At 50.2% G+C, this 21,348-nt stretch overlaps 1 protein-coding gene across 1 annotated transcript in view; it reads left to right on the top strand.

Moving 5' to 3' along the window:
• The window catches only part of SYCP2 (synaptonemal complex protein 2), a 45,678-nt gene extending 29,030 nt beyond the window's left edge, over positions 1–16,648 (top strand). Inside the window, exons 18-39 of the mRNA XM_012728150.1 lie at positions 80–137; positions 1,372–1,505; positions 1,650–2,035; positions 4,132–4,259; positions 4,986–5,022; positions 5,703–5,773; positions 5,855–5,912; positions 6,268–6,323; positions 6,640–6,694; positions 7,119–7,287; positions 8,568–8,602; positions 8,906–9,121; positions 10,185–10,362; positions 11,327–11,526; positions 13,570–13,708; positions 14,141–14,268; positions 14,909–15,003; positions 15,088–15,187; positions 15,478–15,536; positions 15,652–15,730; positions 15,827–15,883; positions 16,479–16,648. Of these exons, the coding sequence (XP_012583604.1) occupies positions 80–137; positions 1,372–1,505; positions 1,650–2,035; positions 4,132–4,259; positions 4,986–5,022; positions 5,703–5,773; positions 5,855–5,912; positions 6,268–6,323; positions 6,640–6,694; positions 7,119–7,287; positions 8,568–8,602; positions 8,906–9,121; positions 10,185–10,362; positions 11,327–11,526; positions 13,570–13,708; positions 14,141–14,268; positions 14,909–15,003; positions 15,088–15,187; positions 15,478–15,536; positions 15,652–15,730; positions 15,827–15,883; positions 16,479–16,556 (2,516 nt within the window). The 3' untranslated portion in view covers positions 16,557–16,648. The remainder of the gene's footprint in view (positions 1–79; positions 138–1,371; positions 1,506–1,649; positions 2,036–4,131; positions 4,260–4,985; positions 5,023–5,702; positions 5,774–5,854; positions 5,913–6,267; positions 6,324–6,639; positions 6,695–7,118; positions 7,288–8,567; positions 8,603–8,905; positions 9,122–10,184; positions 10,363–11,326; positions 11,527–13,569; positions 13,709–14,140; positions 14,269–14,908; positions 15,004–15,087; positions 15,188–15,477; positions 15,537–15,651; positions 15,731–15,826; positions 15,884–16,478) is intronic.
• Positions 16,649–21,348: the final 4,700 nt, after the last annotated feature.

Raw genomic sequence — 21,348 nt, 5'->3', positions numbered from 1 at the left:
CCAGCGGGGGCCGTGACTGCCCCTCACGAGCTGCGCCTGTACGAAGCAATGACTGTGCTGTGCCTTTTGTTTTATTTAGATGAACTCCAGGGGCTTGTTCCTGGTTCACAGGCAATGGACAAGACAGATAAACCCGCGTGAGTGTGAGAAAGTTCATCATTATTTAGTGTGTGCTAATTTTACTTTTATATGAATGGAGTTCAAGGAGAAGGTCTTTGTGCGCCTGGAGTGACAGCTTTCTCTCACAAGTATTGCTGTGATAACACATGTTTTCTGTTCAGCCAGTAACTCTTTAAGAGGCTTAAAAGGAATGAAAGGCTTTCCTTACACCTTTTTTGAGACGACGTTAGTTTACAGCACTGTGTGCTCCGGAGGGGTGAGACCACACCCAAGATGGGTGTCCCAATACCACAGGCGCCGCCACGGTGCCGCCAGCCCCCACCACAGCCCCTGGGCCAACAGACTCCCCTCGGCAGAGTGCTCCTGGGCCCTTACCGGTCATTCTGCAGAGGGTGCTAGTGTCTGGTGCTAGACGGAGGTCTTGTAGCTTTCCCTGTGTGCGTCCTGTCCACGTCGCATTACTTTCTTCACTCCTTGCCAGAGTCTGTCTCGGGCCTTTCTGAGCTGGGCCTTCTCACAGGCAGAGATACCCCGCTATGGTTTGATTTGCGTCTCCCCAGTGACGGAGAAAAGTGTCTTCATGTGCCGCTGGCCGTCTCTGTGTCTTCGGGGAGTTTCTGTTTAGCTCACCTGTCCATTTTTGATTCGGCTATTTTCTTTTTCTTGAGTTGTGTGACTTCTATGGCTCTTCCCAGGCAGCCTCCTGGGGGGGGGGGGAATGCCCTAGGCAGCAGGGCGCATCGTGTCAGCGAGCCTCCTGCTGTGCAGAAACTTTCTGGTTTGGTGTCCCGGCTGTGTCCTCCCTTTTCTGTCTCTTGCATTGGAGACAGAGTCACAAGAAGCCGCTGAAACTAAGGTTGCGAATGTCTTGTCTGTGTTTTCTTCATTGTACTTTATGGTTTGGACTCTTAACATCTACATCTTGAATCCATTTGGAGTTAATTTTTGTGTAAGATATAAGTGAGATTTTTTTTACATAACAAAGTAGAAGTATAAAGAAATGTAACCTAACTTATGCACAGAAGAGCAGTAAGATATGTTCAAGTAGATAGCAAAATAGGAGCAATAATGGAGTTTCTTTTATAATATTCTGTGTTCTTAGCAATCACTTCATGGATTTTGACTGTTCCCTGACTTAAGAAAATATTTTCTATCAATAAATTTTGATTCAAAGATGAAAAGCCAAGGTCTCACGTCAGAGTGCTAAGCTAATGTTTTATCATCTACAAGGCAGTCCAATTTATTTTGCAGATTACCTGGTGTTTTAGACAAAGTCTGTGGAAATAAAATGAACACGAAATTGGCATGTTGGACACCCGTAACAAATATCAAACTGTGCAGTGACCAGCAAGCAAGCCCTTCGTCAGGAGTCACGTGCAACCAAGGTGAGGCGCAGTGTCTGCGCGCTGCAGCAGCCTGCGGAGACCGCTCGTTCCCCGGGAGGTCTGCGCGCCATCTCCAGTTCTCACAACTGTTACATGTTAGCAGCATCGTTGTTGGATGAGGATTAATTTATCTTTTTCTGCTAGATATGATCAACAAAAAGCCAATTAAGCAAGTATCTTCCTCAATATCCGATAATTCTGAAGAAACAGAGAAGCTGCCGTATAGAAAAGAAATAATGCAGTGTAAGAAAGTAGGGAAAGTAGAAGTCTGCGGGAGCAGCCGCGACAGGAGGGCGGCCAGCAAGCAGCAGGACTGGCGCGTGGAGTCCCAGACGGCCTTCCGGTCGGTGCGCCTCAACAGGACGGTGGAAGAGTCTCTGATCTACAGGAAGAAGTACATACTGTCCAGGGATGTGAACACTGCTGCTCGAGCCGCAAGCCCTTCCAGGAACAGCGCCAAGGCTAACGGAAGGCCCCGGAGACAGCCGGCGGCTGCCCCGGGCGCCTGGGACTTGAGGCGGGAGAGAAAGGTGAGCGGCAGCGCGCCCGGGCGGCACTGGGGCCGCCAGCAGGAAGCAGCCGGGTTTAGAGCGGACCTGCCCCCGCCGCACCCTCCTGGGCTCGGCGCAGGCTCGGGGAGGGCATCGCCTGAACCCTCGCCGCCGCCCGCCGCCCGCCTGCGCCCGTGCTCGCCCTCCTTTGCACCAGCTGGCTGTGGGCTGTGCGGGTCTCTGCTCGGCCGATTCCGGCGTGTGAAGTTTGTTTTCCTGAGGGCCTAGCCCAGGCTTAGCCGCGGTGTCTGGAACATTTACTTGTGTTAAACTTTGGCGAGGAAGGGCGGGAGCCGGGTAGCAAAGTCGTCTTCTGCTGTACCTCTTGTTAGTCCCTCTGTTTTCCTCTTGATTGTTGGAATCTCCAGGATGGGCTTGGCTTTCCCGCCTTACTTTGAGACTAAAAGGAGAGGTTAGCTTACGTCTTTCTTCTGGGGGGGAGGGGAGGGGCATTGCTGTTAAGATGTAGCTTGAGAAAACCTTTTAATATTATTTTTAAGAAAAAATATGAGAGTCTATTTCCATATTAAGAGGATCCTGGTCATTTAGATTCTATTTTCATTTGTCATCCCGAGTATTGTTAACAGCTGGGCAGCAAGTTTTCTAGTCAGTGCACAATGTTCATGTATTAGGGCATCTTCGTGGGCACACAGAACATTTGCTAGATGATTCACACTTGTTTTATATCGCAGACGTCTGTCTTGACCAGTCTTCTCTTTGTTTTGTTTTTAATCTATAACTTATTTTCCTTAGTCCTTAGTATGCTAGTATTTCCTTTTCCCAGTCTTCATGGCTGTTTAAGTCCTTCGGAACTGGGCTAAACTAGGCTCATTTTGATTGATGGTTGATCTGTCTCTCAATCTTCATTTTCAACCGTTTCCTCTGGAGATTGGAATCTCTCAGCAGCATTTCGCTGAGGTGGTCATCCCCCTTTCCTGGGGGCGTGGGAGCGTGGGCGCATGGTCAGCTCGTCTGGGTTGTGCTCAAACTGGTAAAAACCCAACTCCCTATTCTCAGAAGTCCTCTTCAGCCTCCCTGTGGTCACTCCTGGATGACGGCACAGGAGCCCTCCCCACCATTCCTACGCCAGGCGGCCCCTCTGAGTGGCCCTGCCAGTCTCTGGGCGAGGCCAGGGAGCCAGAGCCCTGCAGTGCAGGCTACGGGTCCCGTGTGCCTCCGGCGGGGCCAGAGGTTCACTGCTTGCTGTATTTTTTCTTTTTTTTTTTTAAGATTCACTTATTTATGCACAAAGAACTGGGGTACAGGCCAGAGGTGCAGGGGGTAAGAGGATTCACCATAGACAGAGTGGCGACCAGGACAGGCAGATGGACTGAAACGCTTCTGAGGGGAGGAGAGGTCCGGAGAGGTCTGCCAGCCATGTGGCTCAGCCCCCCGGCGGGGGATGGGACTGGTGCTGCAGTGACTTCTGGAGCTTCATAATGTGGTGCTTCAGCCTGTTGCGCCACCAGGAGAGCCCTGTTTGCTGTATTTCTATCAAGCCAAGTAAGCCTTGTCTTCATGTGGCCATCTCAGAAAGTACATAACGACATACTGGTTTATGTATGATTTTAAAATGGTTAAAACAGTAAATATCTTTGTTATATTTTACCAGCATTTGCAAGACCCATCTGCCGGGCTCCCAGAAGACAGTAAAAGTAACGTTAGGGGAATTTAGATTTGTGAGAGTATAGTGGAATCTTCTTTTAACCAGATTTCTTGGAATGATACAGTCCCGGATTCTGTTTTGTAGTCCTCCCGCTAAACAATAGGATTTCCAAGACGGTTTTGGTTGTGCAGAGGTTTCCCGTGTGTCCCTTCCCCGCCCCCCGGCGTGCCCGCCCCCAGTGCGTGTGTCGCAGGCTCTGAGCCCGCGTTGGCGCCGCGTCACTGCGGCCGCCGCGTGGCGCGCTCACGCTCGCATCTGGTGTGCTCCACGTGACTGACGAGCAGGTGGCGACAGTGTCCTCACTTATTTCTCAGTGATACATAGATCCAAGTGCCTGCAGTGTTCTTTGCAGTATTTTCCTTTGAAAGTTCACTGGTGGGATTTTTCAGTAACTTGGCGATTGTTTCAGAGAGAAAAATCAAAAGAGGAAGGATTTACTGGTGCAGCGGATTCCTTGATAAAACAGATTAATAACAGATATAAACCAAAGGAGGACATGAAATCTACAGGAAAATTCAAGGAGACTTTGACTGACGGGTATGTTCTTCGGTTGTAGGCCATAAGTATTTCTCTGAAAGCATGTCTAGATTGTTCTATACAGTTTAAACACGTTAAATAATGCAACTTCCTAGTAGAAAACAGTTCTTTTTATGAGCTGTAGCTGTTTAAATTATGCAAGACAGGAACTAAATTTTGAATTAGTCGTTCTAATGTCTCATTACTTTTTATCAAGCATCCAAAATACCATGTCCATGCAGCAGACCTATATTTAGAATATAGACATTTTAGGATTTTGTTATTGAGCCCTGGTGCTGAGAAACACGACGTACATGTAAGTAAGTTGTTTTATGAAATGGCAGTTTCATGAGCTCACGAGTCGCTCTTACGTCCACGTGCGTTCCCTTCATGCGGGCTGCGGGAAGGCTAATTCTTACCACAGTGATGATAATCCGCTCAGAGGCTGCTCACTTAGGCCCAGTGAATCCTGGCTTTCCACAGCATGCAGAAAGTTTTCAGAAGCCATTCACTTTTGATTGTGTGGTGCCCCCTCCTGCACGAGGAGCGGCTGTAGAGTTCACCGTCACTGTTTGCCGTGACTGGAGCTGCAGACATGTCGAGGTGGCGCTAGCAGGCACCAACGTGGCTGCAGTGCCGCCTTCCCGCCACTCGGCGCCTGTTGGTACCTGTGTTCTCGGAGACAGCTCGTGGGAAAAACGACATGCTTTTGATGGCCTTTTTAATTCTGACACTCTTTTTTTACAGTGGTTTTTCAAACAAGCCTGATCTGCCGCTCAGTAAGGTAGGTTTCACTTAAGCGCACCACACGTATAGGCAGATTCTACGTGGTGTTTCCCTGTGAGCAAGGAAGGGACTAGCCCTTGGTGGAATTAGTCGTGACGTTTTCAGCTACTGATAATTCGTGAAAACAAGTAACAAGAGGAGTGGCACTCCTCAGACTAGACCCCCCCGTCTTCTGTCCTCCTTCTTTCACATCAACTTTGCTACATGATCCAGTGTATCTGCATCTCTGTGTTTTCTTCGCTAACCCCAATTCTCCTGACAGGAAGATCCTTCAGTCACTGTTTTGGTTAAAACATTTACTGTTGACCAAGGCATACTGTATCCGTCACCTTTGATCTCGTCCTTCTAATTACTTTCTATTTCCACTTTATTTCAGGCTTTAAGATTTACCTCCTATAGATTCCTCTTGAATTCGTCCCTTCTTGTGTATGTTAAATCCTGTTTTCTGAGTTTGAGTTCTAATTTCTAATCCCTGGATGATTATAATCCCTTTATGTTACCCCTTTCACCTTTTTTTCCTGTATATAATTCACTAAATTATTTTGCATTTAATTTATAAAACTTTATGTTTAATGTTTAACTCATTTCATATTAAGAAAAATGCTACAGATTTAAGATTTTTATAGTAGAAGCACTACAAAATTAATTGCAAACTTATTTGTAAACTTTTGTGTTTAGGAAAAGGTTCAGAAAAAAAGTTACAGACAACTGAAGACGACTTTTGTTAATGTTACTTCTGAATGCCCACTGTAAGTCGTGTTTCATGAGTTTTAGTTTGTCATTAAGTGCGTATTGTATAATGGAGTTAACATCACTCTTGACTTTTACAGGGATGATGTGTACAATTTTAACCTGAATGGAGCTGATGAACCAACTATAAAACTTGGAGTAAGAAAGTAGAAAGTAGTTATTTTGCATGTTATTGGAGTACTTTTTTCATTCTCCTCTGTATTTATTTGGCCACCACCCTGGCTCTAGTTAGTCTCCTTTCAAATCTTTTTTAACGGAAGTGAGAAAAAGAAGTAATCGGGGTCTATGGGGACTCTTAGACTGCTCCCCCAAGAAATCAGATCACTTACTGGCGTTGCTTTTTGTATAGTTTGGCATGCTTTATAATCTCTCTTCTTAAACTATTTTAGTCTTTCCAAATATTATGTGAAGTGATAGAAACTATTTTCTTTTTCTTGTTTTACCACCTTAGTTTGACACTAAGACATTTTTTTAATGCTTACTCACGATATAGATTCAGGAATTTCAAGCTACAGCTACAGAAGCCTGCGTGGATGATTCCATAAAACTGTAGGTACCTCTTGTTGCTAGGTGGGTCGGATTAGAACACACGTCGCTCAGGTGTCTTTGAGAGCCTGTAGCATGACAAAATGACGCTGCTGCCACCATTGCTCCCCGTGGGGAGCGCTTCCACGATCTCATTCTCTGCACATCTTAGATGAAAAGACTCAGCAGGCCCTTATCTTACCACCTTTCTCTACCTTATAATTACCTGCGGCTAGAGAGGCGCGTCAGTGAAATAGTGCTGAGGGCCGCGTGAGCTTACCCAGGGCAGTGCATGCTGCCGGAGAGCGAGTTATTAAAGTCAATGCATTTTCTGTTTAAGGGTAGGTTTAAGAAACTATGAAGCAGAAACTTATCGCAAGACAAAAGATAAAAGAGTAAGTCAAAATAATATCCTCGTGTGTGTGTTAAACTCAGTACTTTCCTAATGTCAACGATTGTCAGAACAGCAGAACAAAAATGTGGTTCCTGTGTGGGATAGTCCATGACAGCGTTGCGTGTGGTCTCTGAGCGGCTGTCATCACCTAGTGCAGACAGGAGAGCCTCACTGTCTGACGGCAGTGGGTTGTGTCTCTAGGGAAGGAAGTGGTTTGGGGAAGGCTTTGTTAACGATACTGAAGGGAACTGCAAGTCTGAGTGGCTTGTGTGGAAGGTCCTTAGTACGAGACAGATTGTGTACTTAACACGTGGGGACTGCTGGTTTTCTTCGGGTCTCGGTGTTTTTGTGTTGTCTAACTTGCTGTGCCTGGCATATAAGAAGATGCATTTCTTCATCTGTTACAAGGATTCTTTTTCTTACAGATTATAACAAATCAACAAAAGAAAAATCTCTTTAGTGATACTGACACAGAATACATTGGCGATGACAGCAAGACTGATATTAGCTGGCTGAGAGAATCGAAATCAAAGCCACAGCTGGTAGACTATAGCAGAAATAAAAAGGTGAAGAAACATAAAACTAGGAGAGCAAGTAAGAAATCACTTTGCAGAGCAATATTGCAAATAATTTTATCATTTCTAACAACATAAAATGCTTTGGGGATTGGGGAATAAGCCTCTGAATGGAGGTAGCACCCTCACACAGCCGAAAAAACGGTGAACGCAGATACACCAAATACTAGAATGATGGTTTATTGCTTAGATAAGGGGAGTTTAGAGTTTTTCATGGTGTCTTCATCTTTACTTCATGCTGTGCTCTCGGATGTGTCTGCCGACAGCCTATAGTCAACGAAACCAACACCATGAGCAGCCACAGTCTGCACCTCTCATTCCCTGCCACCCCCAGCGCACATGGCGCTTTAGGAACTCGTGGGAGGGCGGAGTTCCCGTGGATTCCCGCCTTTGCTTCAAGTAGTTGAATGAGAGATTGAGGTGCCAGTTCTTAGCCGAGAGGACTCATTTTCCGTAGCCAGACAGCAATATCAGCGCTATAAAAACATGTATAGTTCGTTTGTAAACATGACTCAGCTGCTTTTTGAAGGGCGTCGGCTTCCATTTTATTTTGGGGTAGAAATAACCAGTCGTGTTGGTATACGCGGGGGAAGGATGGTGGCTTAAAAAGTTAAAGGAGGTGAAAGTGAATTTGATACAGCTTGGAAACGACAGTGAACTTCAAAAACTGGTTAGAGGCCGGTCATACTCCTGAGGGAGGGAAGCGTGAGAAGTGCGCGGTGTCTCACGTTCAGGGACGGCAGTGGGGAGCAGGTGGGCTGGAGCTGGGGAAGTCGTGCGAGGTGCTGGACGTGGAGGCAGCCTGTGAGGAGCCAAGAGGCAGCTGCACTCGTGGCGCGGCCTGGCTGGTGCCAGGCCCTGCATCTAGACTCTGAGGGTAAGATGGGCGACGGGCCGCCTCGGAGCAGCGCTGGAGGCTGTGATCACAAGCACTCTCAAAATGCATCTCTGGAAAGTGGCCTGCAGGCCGCGTGTGAGCTGCTCTGTCAGACTGGAGGCCTGCCTCCAGCGGGCTTGCTGCCCAGCGCCTGTGCCCACAGAGGCAGTCCCGGCGGGCAGCGGGTACATCTGTGCCATGATGCAGAACATGCACTGCGTGGGGCAGGCTTGTGAAATCGGGGTCTTGTTAGGGCTAGAAGTGAAAAACAGATGTCAAGCAAGGGGAAAATCTACAAACACTGCAGTAAGGTGCTGGCTTAGTCTCATGGGGTCTTGATTTAAATTTTGAATGCGTTTAAGAAATGCCAGCTCTTAGCTGCATGGCTGTTACAGCTTTTTTTTTTTTTTCTTGAATTGCAGGCTCATCCTTGGAAAGACGGCCAGGATTAAAAACGGTAAAACCAAGGAGCTTGTGTTGACGCTCCCTTTAAAAGGATTTCTTGTCCTGCAGCAAAAATTCAGTTGCCATCTCAGTTTTACCATGTTACCACTTACTTGATTTCCGTGACTGTCTCAGCCTTTGTGCACGTTCTTCCTCCTTTCTGAATCATGTGGGATAGTTTTGTGCTCTTGTTCTCTGGAAGAAATCCAGTCGTTAACAAAATCAGTCAGGGACCATTCATCGAAGCAGTCTTGTAACAAACACGTGTATTTCTAATACTGATCTAGTAACAACCTGGGCCTTTTTTCTCCTAAAGACATGCAGGAAAAATATCACCAGAAACATAGATGAGACCATTCCAGATGGGAGGACCAGACTTCCGCGAAGAGCGACCACAACCAGAAAAAATTATAAAGATCTCTCCACTTCAGAATCAGAGAGTGAAGCAGAATTTTCACATTCATTTAAGAAGAAACTGGTAGTAAAGGTAAAGCACCGCAGTCGGCTTGCAGCCATTTCTGGAAGTCTCAGCGTTAGCTGGTGAATTCTGCCCGTGAGTGTGTTGTATTTATCGTGTTGCTTTTCAGGAATGAACCTTCCATGAGAAGACAAATAGTTCTCAAAAGAAATCCATGCGCAAAATAACATTAGGGGGTGTAATAAGTTGGCATTAATGTTACAAAACAGATGTCTGATGCCAGGAAAGCTGTTAACTGAAACGTCCTTGATTTAGAAGTGGGGCTTTCTCTTGAGCGAGCCCCAAAGCACGGGCGAAGGCTGCGCGCTGCTGCGGGCCAGCTCTCGGCTAGTTTGTCATCTTGAAGGACAGGACCCTGGTGGCCGTGATTTCACCCTTTTCTCTAAAAAGAAGCCCTTAGTTAATCTATGTTTTGATTAAGGTAACAACAAAGGACCCCACTGGCCAGGGGCTACTCTCAGCCCTTGACGCATCTGTGACTGCGTCTGCTGCCGTAGCCCCGTTTCACAACTGGATGGAAGGCGGGAGAGGGAGCTCGCACCAGCCCCCCAGCTAGGCAGGGGGAGAGCAGGGCGGGGGCCGCCTTCACACGGCTTCTCGGACACTACCGGACCCCCGCCCGTCACCTGGAAGATGTTTAAGGACATTATGGCTTAGCTGCACGTTTACTCTCTCGAGCTGCCACTCACCTCATCTCTAGTCCGAGAAAAGCCCTGGACAGCTCCCGAGAGTCGGGCATTCAGGGCCCCAGAATAGCTCCAGGCTCATTTCCCTGCTCTCAGCCCGGACTTAAGAGCTGTTAGGCCAGATAGAATTAACGTGGACCCCCAGCCAGACCTGAGCCCCCTCTCCGTGTCAGGACTGGGGGACCAGGCATGTTCCCGGTTTCCCCGAGCAACTTCTTGGCCTCCTCATTACATGCTATGTGTGTGTCTCTGTATTTCTCAGTCTCCATGTTCCTGTAGCCTTCCTGTGAATCTGCCTGCTGTCTTTCTGTATGTTGGTTCTTTCAGTCGGCATGTTAGGGCCCTGCGGTCCCTGTGTGTGGTAATGTGACAATTAATTCGCAACTTAAACGTGCAAGGACAAACGCACTGAAAGGTATCCATACATTCAGGAGAACAGCCATTCCCGAAGCAGCACCAGGAAGCAGCCGGAGAAACAACAGAGCGCCTTCTCCGGGGGCGCGTGGAAGGAAGCAGCAGCAGGCTGGAGCAGCGCCGTGCGGGACCAGCGCCGGGACGCGGCTGCCGTGCCGCTGTCGGGGAGTCCGTCCTCTGTAGAAGTCATGAGATGTCAGTACCGTTGGTCTCCTTTCGTGGGACGGGCACTAATTTTGCATAAGAGAAAATATCTGAAGACGGATTCTGAGACATTTTTAAGGTGATAGGGCTCAAAACGTCATCTTTAACCTAGCTTACACCGGTAGCTTCCTTTCTGTTAAGTAGACGAGGGCGCTGCTCTGTGTCTGAAGGTTGTTACTCGAGGAGGGAGCTACCGAGTACTCGATAATACTGTTCTATGAAGTTCAGTGAGAATGCTTGGTAACTATGGAGATTTCTATTTTTCTCTTACATCCATTGACAAGTCAGCAAGGACTAGCAGGTTATGTTGTGGACCCACGGTGGACAGTCTACATAAGCAGTGAGGTTTTTCTTTAAAGTAATTGGCCGAGAAACCTATATTCCCTGATGCTCTGGCATATACCTACTTTCCCGACGCGGGCGCTGTCAGAAGAAGCTTATACCTTTATGTTGCTTTTCAGTTCCTTTGAAGGACATTTAAAGACGTTTCTAGGTGTGTCATTTCTGGTAAAATATGCCTCTTCTAAGAGAGAAGTCTTACAGGTGCCCGCACTCGGAACACAGACGTGCACACCCTGGTCGGAGGTTGGCCGGGTGCGCGTAGCGAGTGTGGCCTTGAATTTTCTCACCCGTAGCTGAAGGATTTAGACCAGACGGCTCCCCAAGCCGTTCCCAGACGGCTCCCCAAGCCGTTCCCAGACGTGAAGCTCTGTGACTCGCAGTAGTCCTGGCGGTGCTGTCGGCCACTCGGTGCATCGTGTAGTCAGCTCACGCTGCAGGTTTCTGCTTGGAAATGTTTCACAAGTTCTTTATGGTGACAACTGCATTTTAAATTTAGCCATAAGCATTTGAGGATTTGCAAATCAGTCTTAGGCTTTAATCATGCTATTTTTAAAACAGACATGAATGATCATAGCTGTCGTCCGTTTTGTTTGTGTTTCGTGGAGCAATACAGGTGTGGAGAAAATAGCAGAAAAAGATCTAAGTCCGGATTCCGACTGTATAGCAAGATCCTTATCACCGTGTCCACAAACTTCACCTGAATCCTTATGCGGCCAGTACAGAGGAGGAGGACCAGGTGGCTCCCCCAGAAACAGTGAGAAAAACGTGTGTGCTGGGGAGAGCACCTCCTCCGCTCCACAGTCAGACCTTCTGGTAAGCACCTGCATTGTTTTTCTGTGAAGGAGACAAACCAAGAGGTCGGCCTTCAGTCCTCATCAGACAGACATTATCGACTTAGGTTTTGGGTTTGGTCTGGAAGAGAGAAGGGAACTTACTGAGAAGCTAAATGGCCTCAGTGATAGTCCAGCCTGGTAGAGACCTGTGTGGGGGAGGCGGGGGGCTGGGAGCCGAAGAGCGGGGTATTCAGAATGGCGGCTTCCGCAGAGTTGCTCTCCTTTGGCTTTGCGTTAGAACGACGGTTTGTTTTCTAGATTTGAATAGGCTTATTTGTGCAACACACGAGCATCTTTCAGGTTTCACCACAACTCATACCTCACAGTATGACTAACACTGGCTTTAAAACTAGTAGCTAAATGATGTACACTTTAATGTATATTAACAAATTTAATGCAATGTGAGATGCACCATTTCTTAATAAAATAGGAGGTAGTTAAATGTTAATACATAAAACTACTCCTAGTAGACATTAAGTTGTGGCTCTCTTGCTACCAGTTTACAAGCTCTCCCTCCCCTCCACCACCCACAGAGCTGTGTCAGTATATTCATGTCGTTCCCTATAGCTGAGGATAGCTCAAGGAGTTGAATTTGGGGTAAGTCCTGACCCTACTATTTGCTAGGCATCAACATCTTACAAGTCAGTGCGTCCTGCAGCACCTCATTTCTCACAGGTGAGGAACCTTCTACATGCTGATTGAGCAGGCATAACACTGGCAGACAGCAGAGACTTCAAGCACATACTCTCCTGACAGGTGCTAACCTCTGTATACAAAGCTGAATTAGGACCATTTAATATATCTGTAGCCAAACCCAAAACTTCCGTTAAAACCACCTTGTTCCCTACTCCTTTGAACAAAATGTTTTTATTCTAAACAGTCTTGAGGTCACTTTATGTGATTCGAAAATTGCTGGCCTAAAATAATATTTTCAAACAAAGTGCCAGTGTCAAAGCAGTCAGACCCTCTCACTCAGCCCACTGTGCAAACGCCCAGGCAAGATGGCGGCGCCAGAGCCGCGGCGTCTGACTGACAGCCAGCTCAGCTTAACAGACTATCATCAGTCAGGCGTTAGTGTTCTGGCTATGTAGGAGGGTGTGGCCACGAAAGCCAACGGGAACTTTTAAATGAGAAGCCTCAGTGAGATCTTAACTAGTGAAGATGCCACTGATGTACGTATTTATAACTCATTCTTTCTGGTCCCAAGATGCAGTAGGACCTGGGTGGAGCTTTGATCATTGACAAAAATATGTCTGTAACCTGTAAAGCATAGAAAGGTGGAATTTTGTAGCTTGGACAGGGACGGGATTTGACCTCGACCTAAGTGGAGGAGGGAGCTTTGTGGACTAAGTGGAGTAAGCAGTGACCCCCAGGAAGCGGCCGGAGAGCGATGCGTGTGTTCATGAAATGGGGAGCTAAGCTGTTCTCAGACTGAAGCGGTAAAGTGTAAGAGGGTAAGGATCTGACTGAACTACAGCTTGAAAGAAGTCTAGATTTTTGTTGTCTGTGGCTCCCCATTTCCTGGCTTAACTCCTGCTAAGAACTTGAAACGTCAGAAAGAAAAAAGAAAACAACAGAAAGAAAAAAGAAAACAACAATCTGAAAAGAAGAATCTGCAACATGTTGGCTTTAGGGTTTCGGAATCAGATGGTAATTTTTCTAATTTCTGGTGTTTATTTTAGGAAAGTCACTCACCCTCTGCTTTATCCGTGTCCAGTGGTGGAACAGGGGGGACACGGTGTGGCCTCCGGTGCGCCTCTGCCCGTGCGTCAGGTCTGTGGCGAGAGCTTGCTCGGACATGCACTAGTAGCTGCTGCGCTCTGGGAGAGCCATTGTGCCGGTACTCGGGTCAGCCAATGTACAAGTGAAAAGTGGGCCCGGAGGAATTTAATGCCCAGTAGCGTAAGACATCGGGCGGTAATGAGCTGAAACAGGCTTCCCGTAAAAGCCAGACATGCTAGGTATTTCGCATCAAGACCGTCAGGCTAAGGCACCTCTAAACTGCTTCCTAGGTCCCGCCCAGCGTCCTAGCCGCAAACGCACGCACCCCGGAGGCCATCTAAGTAATTCCGACGAAGCAGATTTGGAAGAGGTAAAGAGAATACACTTGCTTCCCAGAAGCCTGTCTAAAGCCAAAGACGCAGACCTTCACGCTGACAAAAGTAGGTGGATTGTGTTTGTGTCAAAACGCAGCGATGATCTTGGAAGGCGTTTTCTTAGAATTAAGCGACTCCATCCCCAAACAAGCCCCTTTTCCTAGCACTGGGGCTAAGTCTAGCAGGGTCGATGCTTTACCACACGGCCCGCTGAGAGGGGGGTGATGCTGGGGCGTCTCGTGCGCACAGCTCCCCCAGCGCTGATGACCGCACCGGGCGTGTACAGGGCTGTGAATGTACTGGTGGGCCGGTGTGTCACTAAAACTGTTTCTGCCCTAATGCCCACGTGCCAAAAGCGTTTTTATATAAAATGAGGGCTGCGCTCGCTCATAGCCCTTACATTACAAACAGAACTTGAATTCTAGTTTGCTCTGAAGCTCAGGGCAAGGCTAAATCTGTAATGCCGCGTGTCTGAGGCTGCTGTCCTTCCTTTTCTAGTGTCTGAAAGTACATCTCCACTTTCACTAAATGATTTTTCTACTCCTGTGGAAAAGTGGGGAGGTGAAATTTCAGAAGTAGGAATGATGTGTCAGAAGATCAATACCGAATTACAGAGAAAATGTAACGTGAGTTGTCACTCTTTAGAGCGTGCTCTGCTGCCCCTAGTGCTGGACAAGATGCCCGTTTGTGAGCTCAGCTTTCCTCACGCGCCCGTGAAAGACAGAACGGTTCGTAGGCGAAAAGCGCGCCGTTGAGAGCCGTGGCGCTCGTGTTTGATGTTTCTGTGGTTTCATTCTTTTCATGCTCCGCTGTTTGTATCTGGCAAGGGGCCTGAGGGGGAGGACAGGCAGCAGGGGCCAGGCGGGGGCGCCGGCACCCCGGGAGCTGCTGTCATAAGCCTCCTGCGGCAGCCTTCCCTGCCCAGCTCCCCTGTCTGCACGCACAGCAGCCAGTTCTCTCCGCGCCAGGCAGTAAGCTGCTGCTTTGCCCTTGCCCTTTCCTTCTACTCAGGGATAAAGTCTGAAACAAGGCTTGGTGAAGGCAGCCTGCCGCGTGGCCTGCGTCCTGGAGGTTATCATCACGAGCGTGTTTGTAAATGACGTATCACGGTGTCACCTCAGTCACCGCCTCTGCAGTTAGCTGTCAACACATTTTCACTTCTAAATGCTTGGTTATTTGCATCTCATGGCTCTTTGCTCTGAATATAGTATTAGCTAGATGATTATTTTGTAAAAAAATTTCGACTTAAAAATGAATGTCTTTCAGAATCGCCAGAAAATAGTGGAATATTTTTCTAAGCATACTTGGAAAATGGTTCGCCATCATGTGAAAACAATAAACCATCAAATTCAGGAGTACAGGTCTGTAATGAAAATCTCTTCTGAACTGAATATACTCTTAAGTGCCATAAACTAATCTTTAATCTCATTTTATGTCTTCAATAGGATTAAAAAACTTGATAAATTCCAGTTTACCATCATAGAGGAGCTGGAGAATTTTGAAAGAGATTCACAGTCTTTAAAAGACTTGGAAAAGGAATTTGTGGTTTGTGCTTTTAAAACCTCACTTTTAAAGACACTCAAAAAACTTCGGCTAACCTTCTGCTTTTAGTGAACACCATAAGGGAGAAATTCTGATGTTTAAATCTTAGAACTGGGGTGTGAAGATTCACCAGAGTGGGGAGCAGCAGGGAGACAGGGGGCCTGACTTGGTTTAACAGGAAGGCATATGTCATACCTAGATTACTCTTAGCAGATGGCCAAATTGTTTATGTAAATTAGGAATTGCATAAATATAGTAACTCCATGTTTACTAGTTTATATTTTAAATTTTAGGACCTCTGGGAAAAGATATTTCAGAAGTTCAAAACCTATCAAAAAGGTGACCAGCAGAGGTCAGTATGAGTAGAATCTCTAAAGTTTTAAAATGAGATTGTTAACAGTTACTTGGTATTTTAAATTGTAATTCCTGGCAAATACAAGTGTAACTTTCATTATTTTACTTGCCAGGCTCCACCTTTTGAAGGCTTCATTGGATAAAAATGTCTTCTTTAACACTGATTATGAAGAAACTATTTTTACATCTGAGGTATAAATATTTCAGTACTGGTTATTCCAACTTGTTTTATGCTATGCTGTGAATTTTTTTCAGTAAGTTTCATGACAGAAATGTGCTTATTTACAGATGTGTTTGATGAAAGAAGACATGAAAGTGATACAAAACAAATTTCTCAAGGAAATGGTAAGTCAGCTGTTGGGCTTGTGCTTCTAAAGTCCGTTAATCAATCCTTCTGAGGGGGAAAGCGACTTCAGATTTTTCTTTGTGGAAATCAGAAGTGGTAGTTTTAGCCTGGAAACACTCACTCTCTAGATTAGATTCCCACTAAATAATGGGGGTACCTCCTGCAGTTACCCGAGCCCTGTGGCCCACTCTGTCCAGCCTTCTGACGAGCAGAATCAGGACAGAGCTGCCCAGGATGACCATCAATGGGGGGGGGCAGAGTTGCATTCTGGGGGGTCTCAAGCTCTGGGGCGTTTAAGCATCTACTTCAGTACTAGTGTTCGTATAAAGGGTAATTCATAGACTTAACAGGACCTTGAGAGGATTTTGTAGGTTCTAGTTTGAAGCAAACTAGCTTTTCTTTAAGTTTCACTAATGTGGGTTCATAGGTGGGCACTCTCCTCTTACTCACGTACCGGGGGTCACCGAGTTCTGCAGCCCCCGCCTGGGGGCCTGGACAGCAGCATGGTGGAAGGGTCTAACCGCGGGCACCTAGTTGCTTGATGTTCTCTGCTGATCGTTCAGCTTTTAAGGTTGGTTTTTCTCTTGATCCTAGCAAGAAGAGGAGCTTCTTAATGTGCGCAGAGGACTGCTGACATTATTCTTGGCTCATGAAACAGAGATGGGTGTGTGATTCAAAGAAAAGCACACATAACCACTATAATACGACCCCAAGACTAAACTGCTATTTTGTTAGAGAAAAACTAAAGCTGTATTACCGATGAACGCGGTTTGGACTCAATAAACATGGAGCCCTGTGTTGAAGCATGCTTTAAACTGTTCTCCTGAAGGAGCTTGGTTCTTGTGGCGCAGCGGGGCGAGTAGCTGTTCAGTCCAGCGTCTCTTACTGCTTCACTGAAACTTTTGATATATTTTGCCGACCCTCATCACGAGGTTCTTAGCTTTTCAGTGCCATTCCGTTGGGAAAACCTTTGGCTGGTGTCTTTTCCCGCCTCTTACCTTCAGTATGGGGCTCTCCAGTTTCTAATCTCCTAGTAGGTGACTTCTTTACGTTGAGGACTTCCACGTATACGAAGCTGTATACACACTTGGCTGTCAGAATGGCGGACACAGCTGTTCACCCCCTCGGCATTCTCACTACCAAAGAATAAACCTTGTCCACCTCACGAATACGACCTAGCCTCCCAGCTACCGGCATAAACCCACACTTAGCATTTACTCTTCCAGCTGACTGACCAGTGGGCCCGCGTACGGTACCGCCAGGACCACGGCCCTCACCGCTCCCTGCCCAGCTCAGCCCTCGGTCACCCCGCAGGCAGCCCGCTCTCACTGCCGCAGGCTGCCCACCTCAGCCCAACACTCCCGTGACCACGCCGAGTGGAGGAAATCTGAAAGCACTTGGGACCAGAGCCCACATCTCGTAGGCATGGTGAGGGCGGCGCAAGGGGACCCAGACGCCAGTGGGCAGGCGCAGACTGAGGACGGGGGCGAGGGGCTCAAAACGGGAGCACACCCATAAAGCTGGGTCATCGGTTGGATGACAGAAACGCATTACTAAGACGGTCAGAATCGGGCATCACCACCCGCCTCACAAAAAAGGGCTGCAAGAGACCTGACCAACTGCATGCCAACGCTGGTCATGCCGCGAACTAGAAACAAGCCAACTCGGGAAGAAACAGTCTGAGCAGAGCCAGGATGAAGAGCTGACTCGGCAGATAAAACCACCTCACATAGGGAGCGGGGGCATGTCCGTGTCTGCGCCGGGCAGGGCCAGCAGGAGGTGCTGGCCAGTGTCCCTCGGGACGCACATGTAAACCGCCCACAGAGCACCAGCAAATGCCAACACTAAGCCCGGCAGCACAGAGGAAGGAGCACGTTTCAGGGAGGGGCCCGATGCCCAGGGCCTGCCCGGCGTGGGCCGCGGGTGCCAGCTCGGGTGTGGCAGGGAAGTCCTCCTGCTGGGCGGAGGTAGACGTGAGGTTTTGAAGTGGTCACCGAAATCATGGGTCTCCGACCACAGGCCCTTCAGGGCCTCGATGGCCGCTCCTCAGAGGACGGCACTTGGTAGTCGTCCTCGCGTGCGTCCCAGGAGGCCGGGAGGGCGTCTCCCTGGCAGCTGGGCAAGGAGCCGCCGCCCCCTGCCGTATGGGCGTGCGCGGTGAGCGCTCAGACTGCTGTACGACGGTCTGTGCAGCGATCGACCCCCGCTGAGCCCCTTAACAGACACGGGCCCTTGCGCTCACCTCGCCGGGATGCGCGCCGCCAGCCACGTAGCCAGCGGTGAGCGCGTGGCGTGAGCTGGCATCTGAAACGGTTTGATGCTGAACGCGGGAGCCAGGCCAGAATGTAGCTGAGTGTGTCCTGTGTAGTTTCCTATTACACGCTTCAACTTTAATTTTAGGGGAGCTGGCAAGCACCTGACAGCACTCAGTGCTTCAGGCTTTTGGGGTTCAACAACAGTGTTGAGGCTACGCTGTCGGAAGGTACAAGCCACCCTTACCTGACTGGCCTCCGGGCCGACGGGGCGCGGCAGGTTGCGCTCCCTGGTCTGGAAGGAAATTGGACGCACGAGCGCGCCCTTCTTCACTCTGCAGCGCCTCCCTCGGCCGCCTGCTGTTTGGCCAGGGGCTGTCAGCCTCACACGGGCAGAAGCCAGTGACTGCGCTCATTACCTCAGCTGGGCGAAGCTGCTTGTCTGTTTCAGACACGAGCCAGTGCAGCGGATGACACTTTCTCGTTGGACTGCCGTTAGCACCGTGGGCGTGGGGTACCAGGCGCCCTATCCGGCTTTTCCAAAGAACTCACGGGAGAGGCCGTAAAGAAAACTCCACAGCGCTAGCGCAGAGGGCAGAAGCTTCTGTGCTAGACACGGCCCTCGCGCAGCCCGGGCGCCAGCCGCCTCCCCCGGGCTTCATCCTGCGCTCAGTTCCACGCGGCCCGGGTCTGCGGGGCGTCGCTCCTGGTGAGCCGCCCAGGCCGCCCAGCCCTGCTGGCAGCCAGCCCGGTCGCGGCGGCAAGCAGCGCTCACTTCAGAGCCCCCTAACGCACTACAAGCCCGAGCGGGTCGGCCTGGAAGGGTCGGAAATGCCATGTGCAAGCAACTGAAGTAGGATCAGCGAGACAGCTTACCGGAAGCCACGCGAGCGGCGAACCAGCCAGGCAGGCGCCGGCCCTGCGCCCGCAGGACTCCGAGGGCTGCGCCAGGGCGCTCCTGGCGCCACGCGCACCTGCAAGAGGGAGGTGAGGGGCGTTCAGGGAGCGAAGACGCCTGGACACGCAGCCGTGTCTGCAGCGTCGGCTGCCGCGCACGGTCCACACCCAGCGTTCCCGTGCTGCAAGCGCCGAGCAGACGGGCCGCGGCACTGGCCCGCCCAGCCCCATAGGGCTGACGGCGTCTGCTGAGGCTTGGCGCGCTCTTACCTGACCGTCTGCCCTCGGGGAGCTGACAGCCGCAGCTTCCCGTCAGCAGGCTGGCGAGCAAGTCTGTGGAGCATCTTGTTTCCCAAGAAAAACAAACCTGAGCGACGGCACAAGAAACACCTGGGGCAGCACACGGACGCAGGCTGGTGCTTGGAGTTGCGGTGGGACCGAGGCCGGCGGCGGCGCCCTGGCGAGAGCAGAAGCCTCAGGCTGCCAGTGCTGTGACCCCCGAAGGCGGCGCACCGCTGGGGGGATTGGCGGAGTCTTCCAGGACCCCGAGGCCAGATCACGGAGTTGCAAAGGTGCCCTGAAACGCTTCTTGCATCATGCGACCAGGCCCCTTCCCAGACTGCCTCAGAACTTCACGGATGCTTCTAGAAGGGATTGCCAATGAAGAGTGTTTACAAATCGTTAACTCCTTAAGACGGTGCTTTAATGACTTCATAGTGTTTAGCAGTTCAGCATTTTTTGTGTGAAAATGAGAACTTGTAAAAATCAAAGCACAAAAGCTCATACTAGTAATGAACAATTCTGAAAATCCAGATACTGGGATTGCTGTTGACTAAGTTTTTCGGTATCTTCATACTCGAGCAAATTAAGTGTGTACACACATCGGTGTGTATATTCTCCACATTTATGCAACATGTAAATTTATATTCATGTATATCACCAGCATCATCCACTTAGGAATTTTTTCTCTCTCCAGCTAAGTAGGTTCGAGGCGCCTGGTCGTATCCCAGGCAACGCAGAATAAACATGTGCACCCCAAGTTTTAGTTTCTCTCTCAACTTCCACAGACCTGAAAAGAGCATTTCACGGCTCCTAAAAATACATGGGAAAGTCGGACGCCACTGCTAAAGGCTTTCGTCGAGCGGGGACGTCCTCCGGCCCTGTGAGGCCGTGGGGCCCCCAGTCGGGGCCAGACACCGCCCGTTGGGCCCCCCGCAGCATCCCCGGCGCCAGATTTCTCACGTTCCAGTGGGCTGCGGGACTCGGGCTGGGAACAGACCCAGCCGTGTCCCCTCCACGAGGCCACCTGCCGCCGTGGCGCCCGGGCCGGCACTCCCTGTCTTGGCGACCACGGGCGCTCCGTGCGGCAGAGGGAGGCCTGGGTTTCCGTGACTGCTCCAGTTAGCATTCAGCACAGGGCCGCAGAGAGGGCTGCCCACGTACAGGTTAAACACAAAGCAGCGTGGAGACCGCACAACACGGGCTGGGACAGGAGCGTGCTGCGTGCAGGTGAGGCCGGGCTTTGTGCTGCGGGCCGAGACCCAGCAAGGGCAGCTGGGGATCGCCTCGTGGCAGAGACGAAGAGACTCCTGAGGCCGGGCGAGTCAAGTGACCGGCAGAAGGTCACACAGCCAGTAAGAGGCAGCGCTGGCCTGTGTCCACCGTGTGGTCAGGCCTACCCAGCTAGCAGTGGACTGGCTATAGCCTCCCGGGGGTGGGGGTCACAGTCTTTCAGGATTAAGTTCCCCCCCAAGGGCCGAGCAGCGTCCACGGCCCCTGCCCCTGCAGGCTTAACAGCGCCCAGGCATGGCGCGGCCAGCGGGAGGCCAGCGTGCGCTCAGGAGCCTGGCGGTCGCTCCGCCCCTCCAGGCCCGCCCAGACTGGCGCTGCCCCTCTCTGGAGGCCAGCGGCAGGCGCGGGCAGTGAGCAGCGGGCCCTCCTGGCAGGGCCTCGGCCTCTGGCCAAGCGGCCGGAGCTGGAGCCGGACACAGGCTCTGGAGAGACGAGTCCCGGCGGAGGGCAGGGCAGCCGCGCCGGCGGGTGGAGCGCGCCTTCGGGCGTCTGCGGACTCTCCCTCTGCCAAGACGGAGTCCTGCCTTCGCGAGGAGGGAAACTGCTTCGCCTTACCAGCCGCGCCGCATCTCAGTTTGTGCCTCAGAGCTCTCCGCAATGTCTGCAACGCGAACTGAGCAGCACCCGCTAGAGGCCGTGGTTCTCCTCCTGAGGCAGTTTCCCACGGATGGCACCGCGCAGGTGGTTCCTCACCGAGGCGGACGGGGACCTGGGAAGGGCAATCTGGACCTCACAGCGCTCCC

This window comes from Condylura cristata, unplaced genomic scaffold (genome assembly GCF_000260355.1).
Source record: "Condylura cristata isolate star-nosed mole 26May11 unplaced genomic scaffold, ConCri1.0 scaffold00022, whole genome shotgun sequence".
NCBI lineage: Eukaryota > Metazoa > Chordata > Mammalia > Eulipotyphla > Talpidae > Condylura > Condylura cristata.
This window is presented reverse-complemented; position numbering and strand designations above follow the sequence as displayed.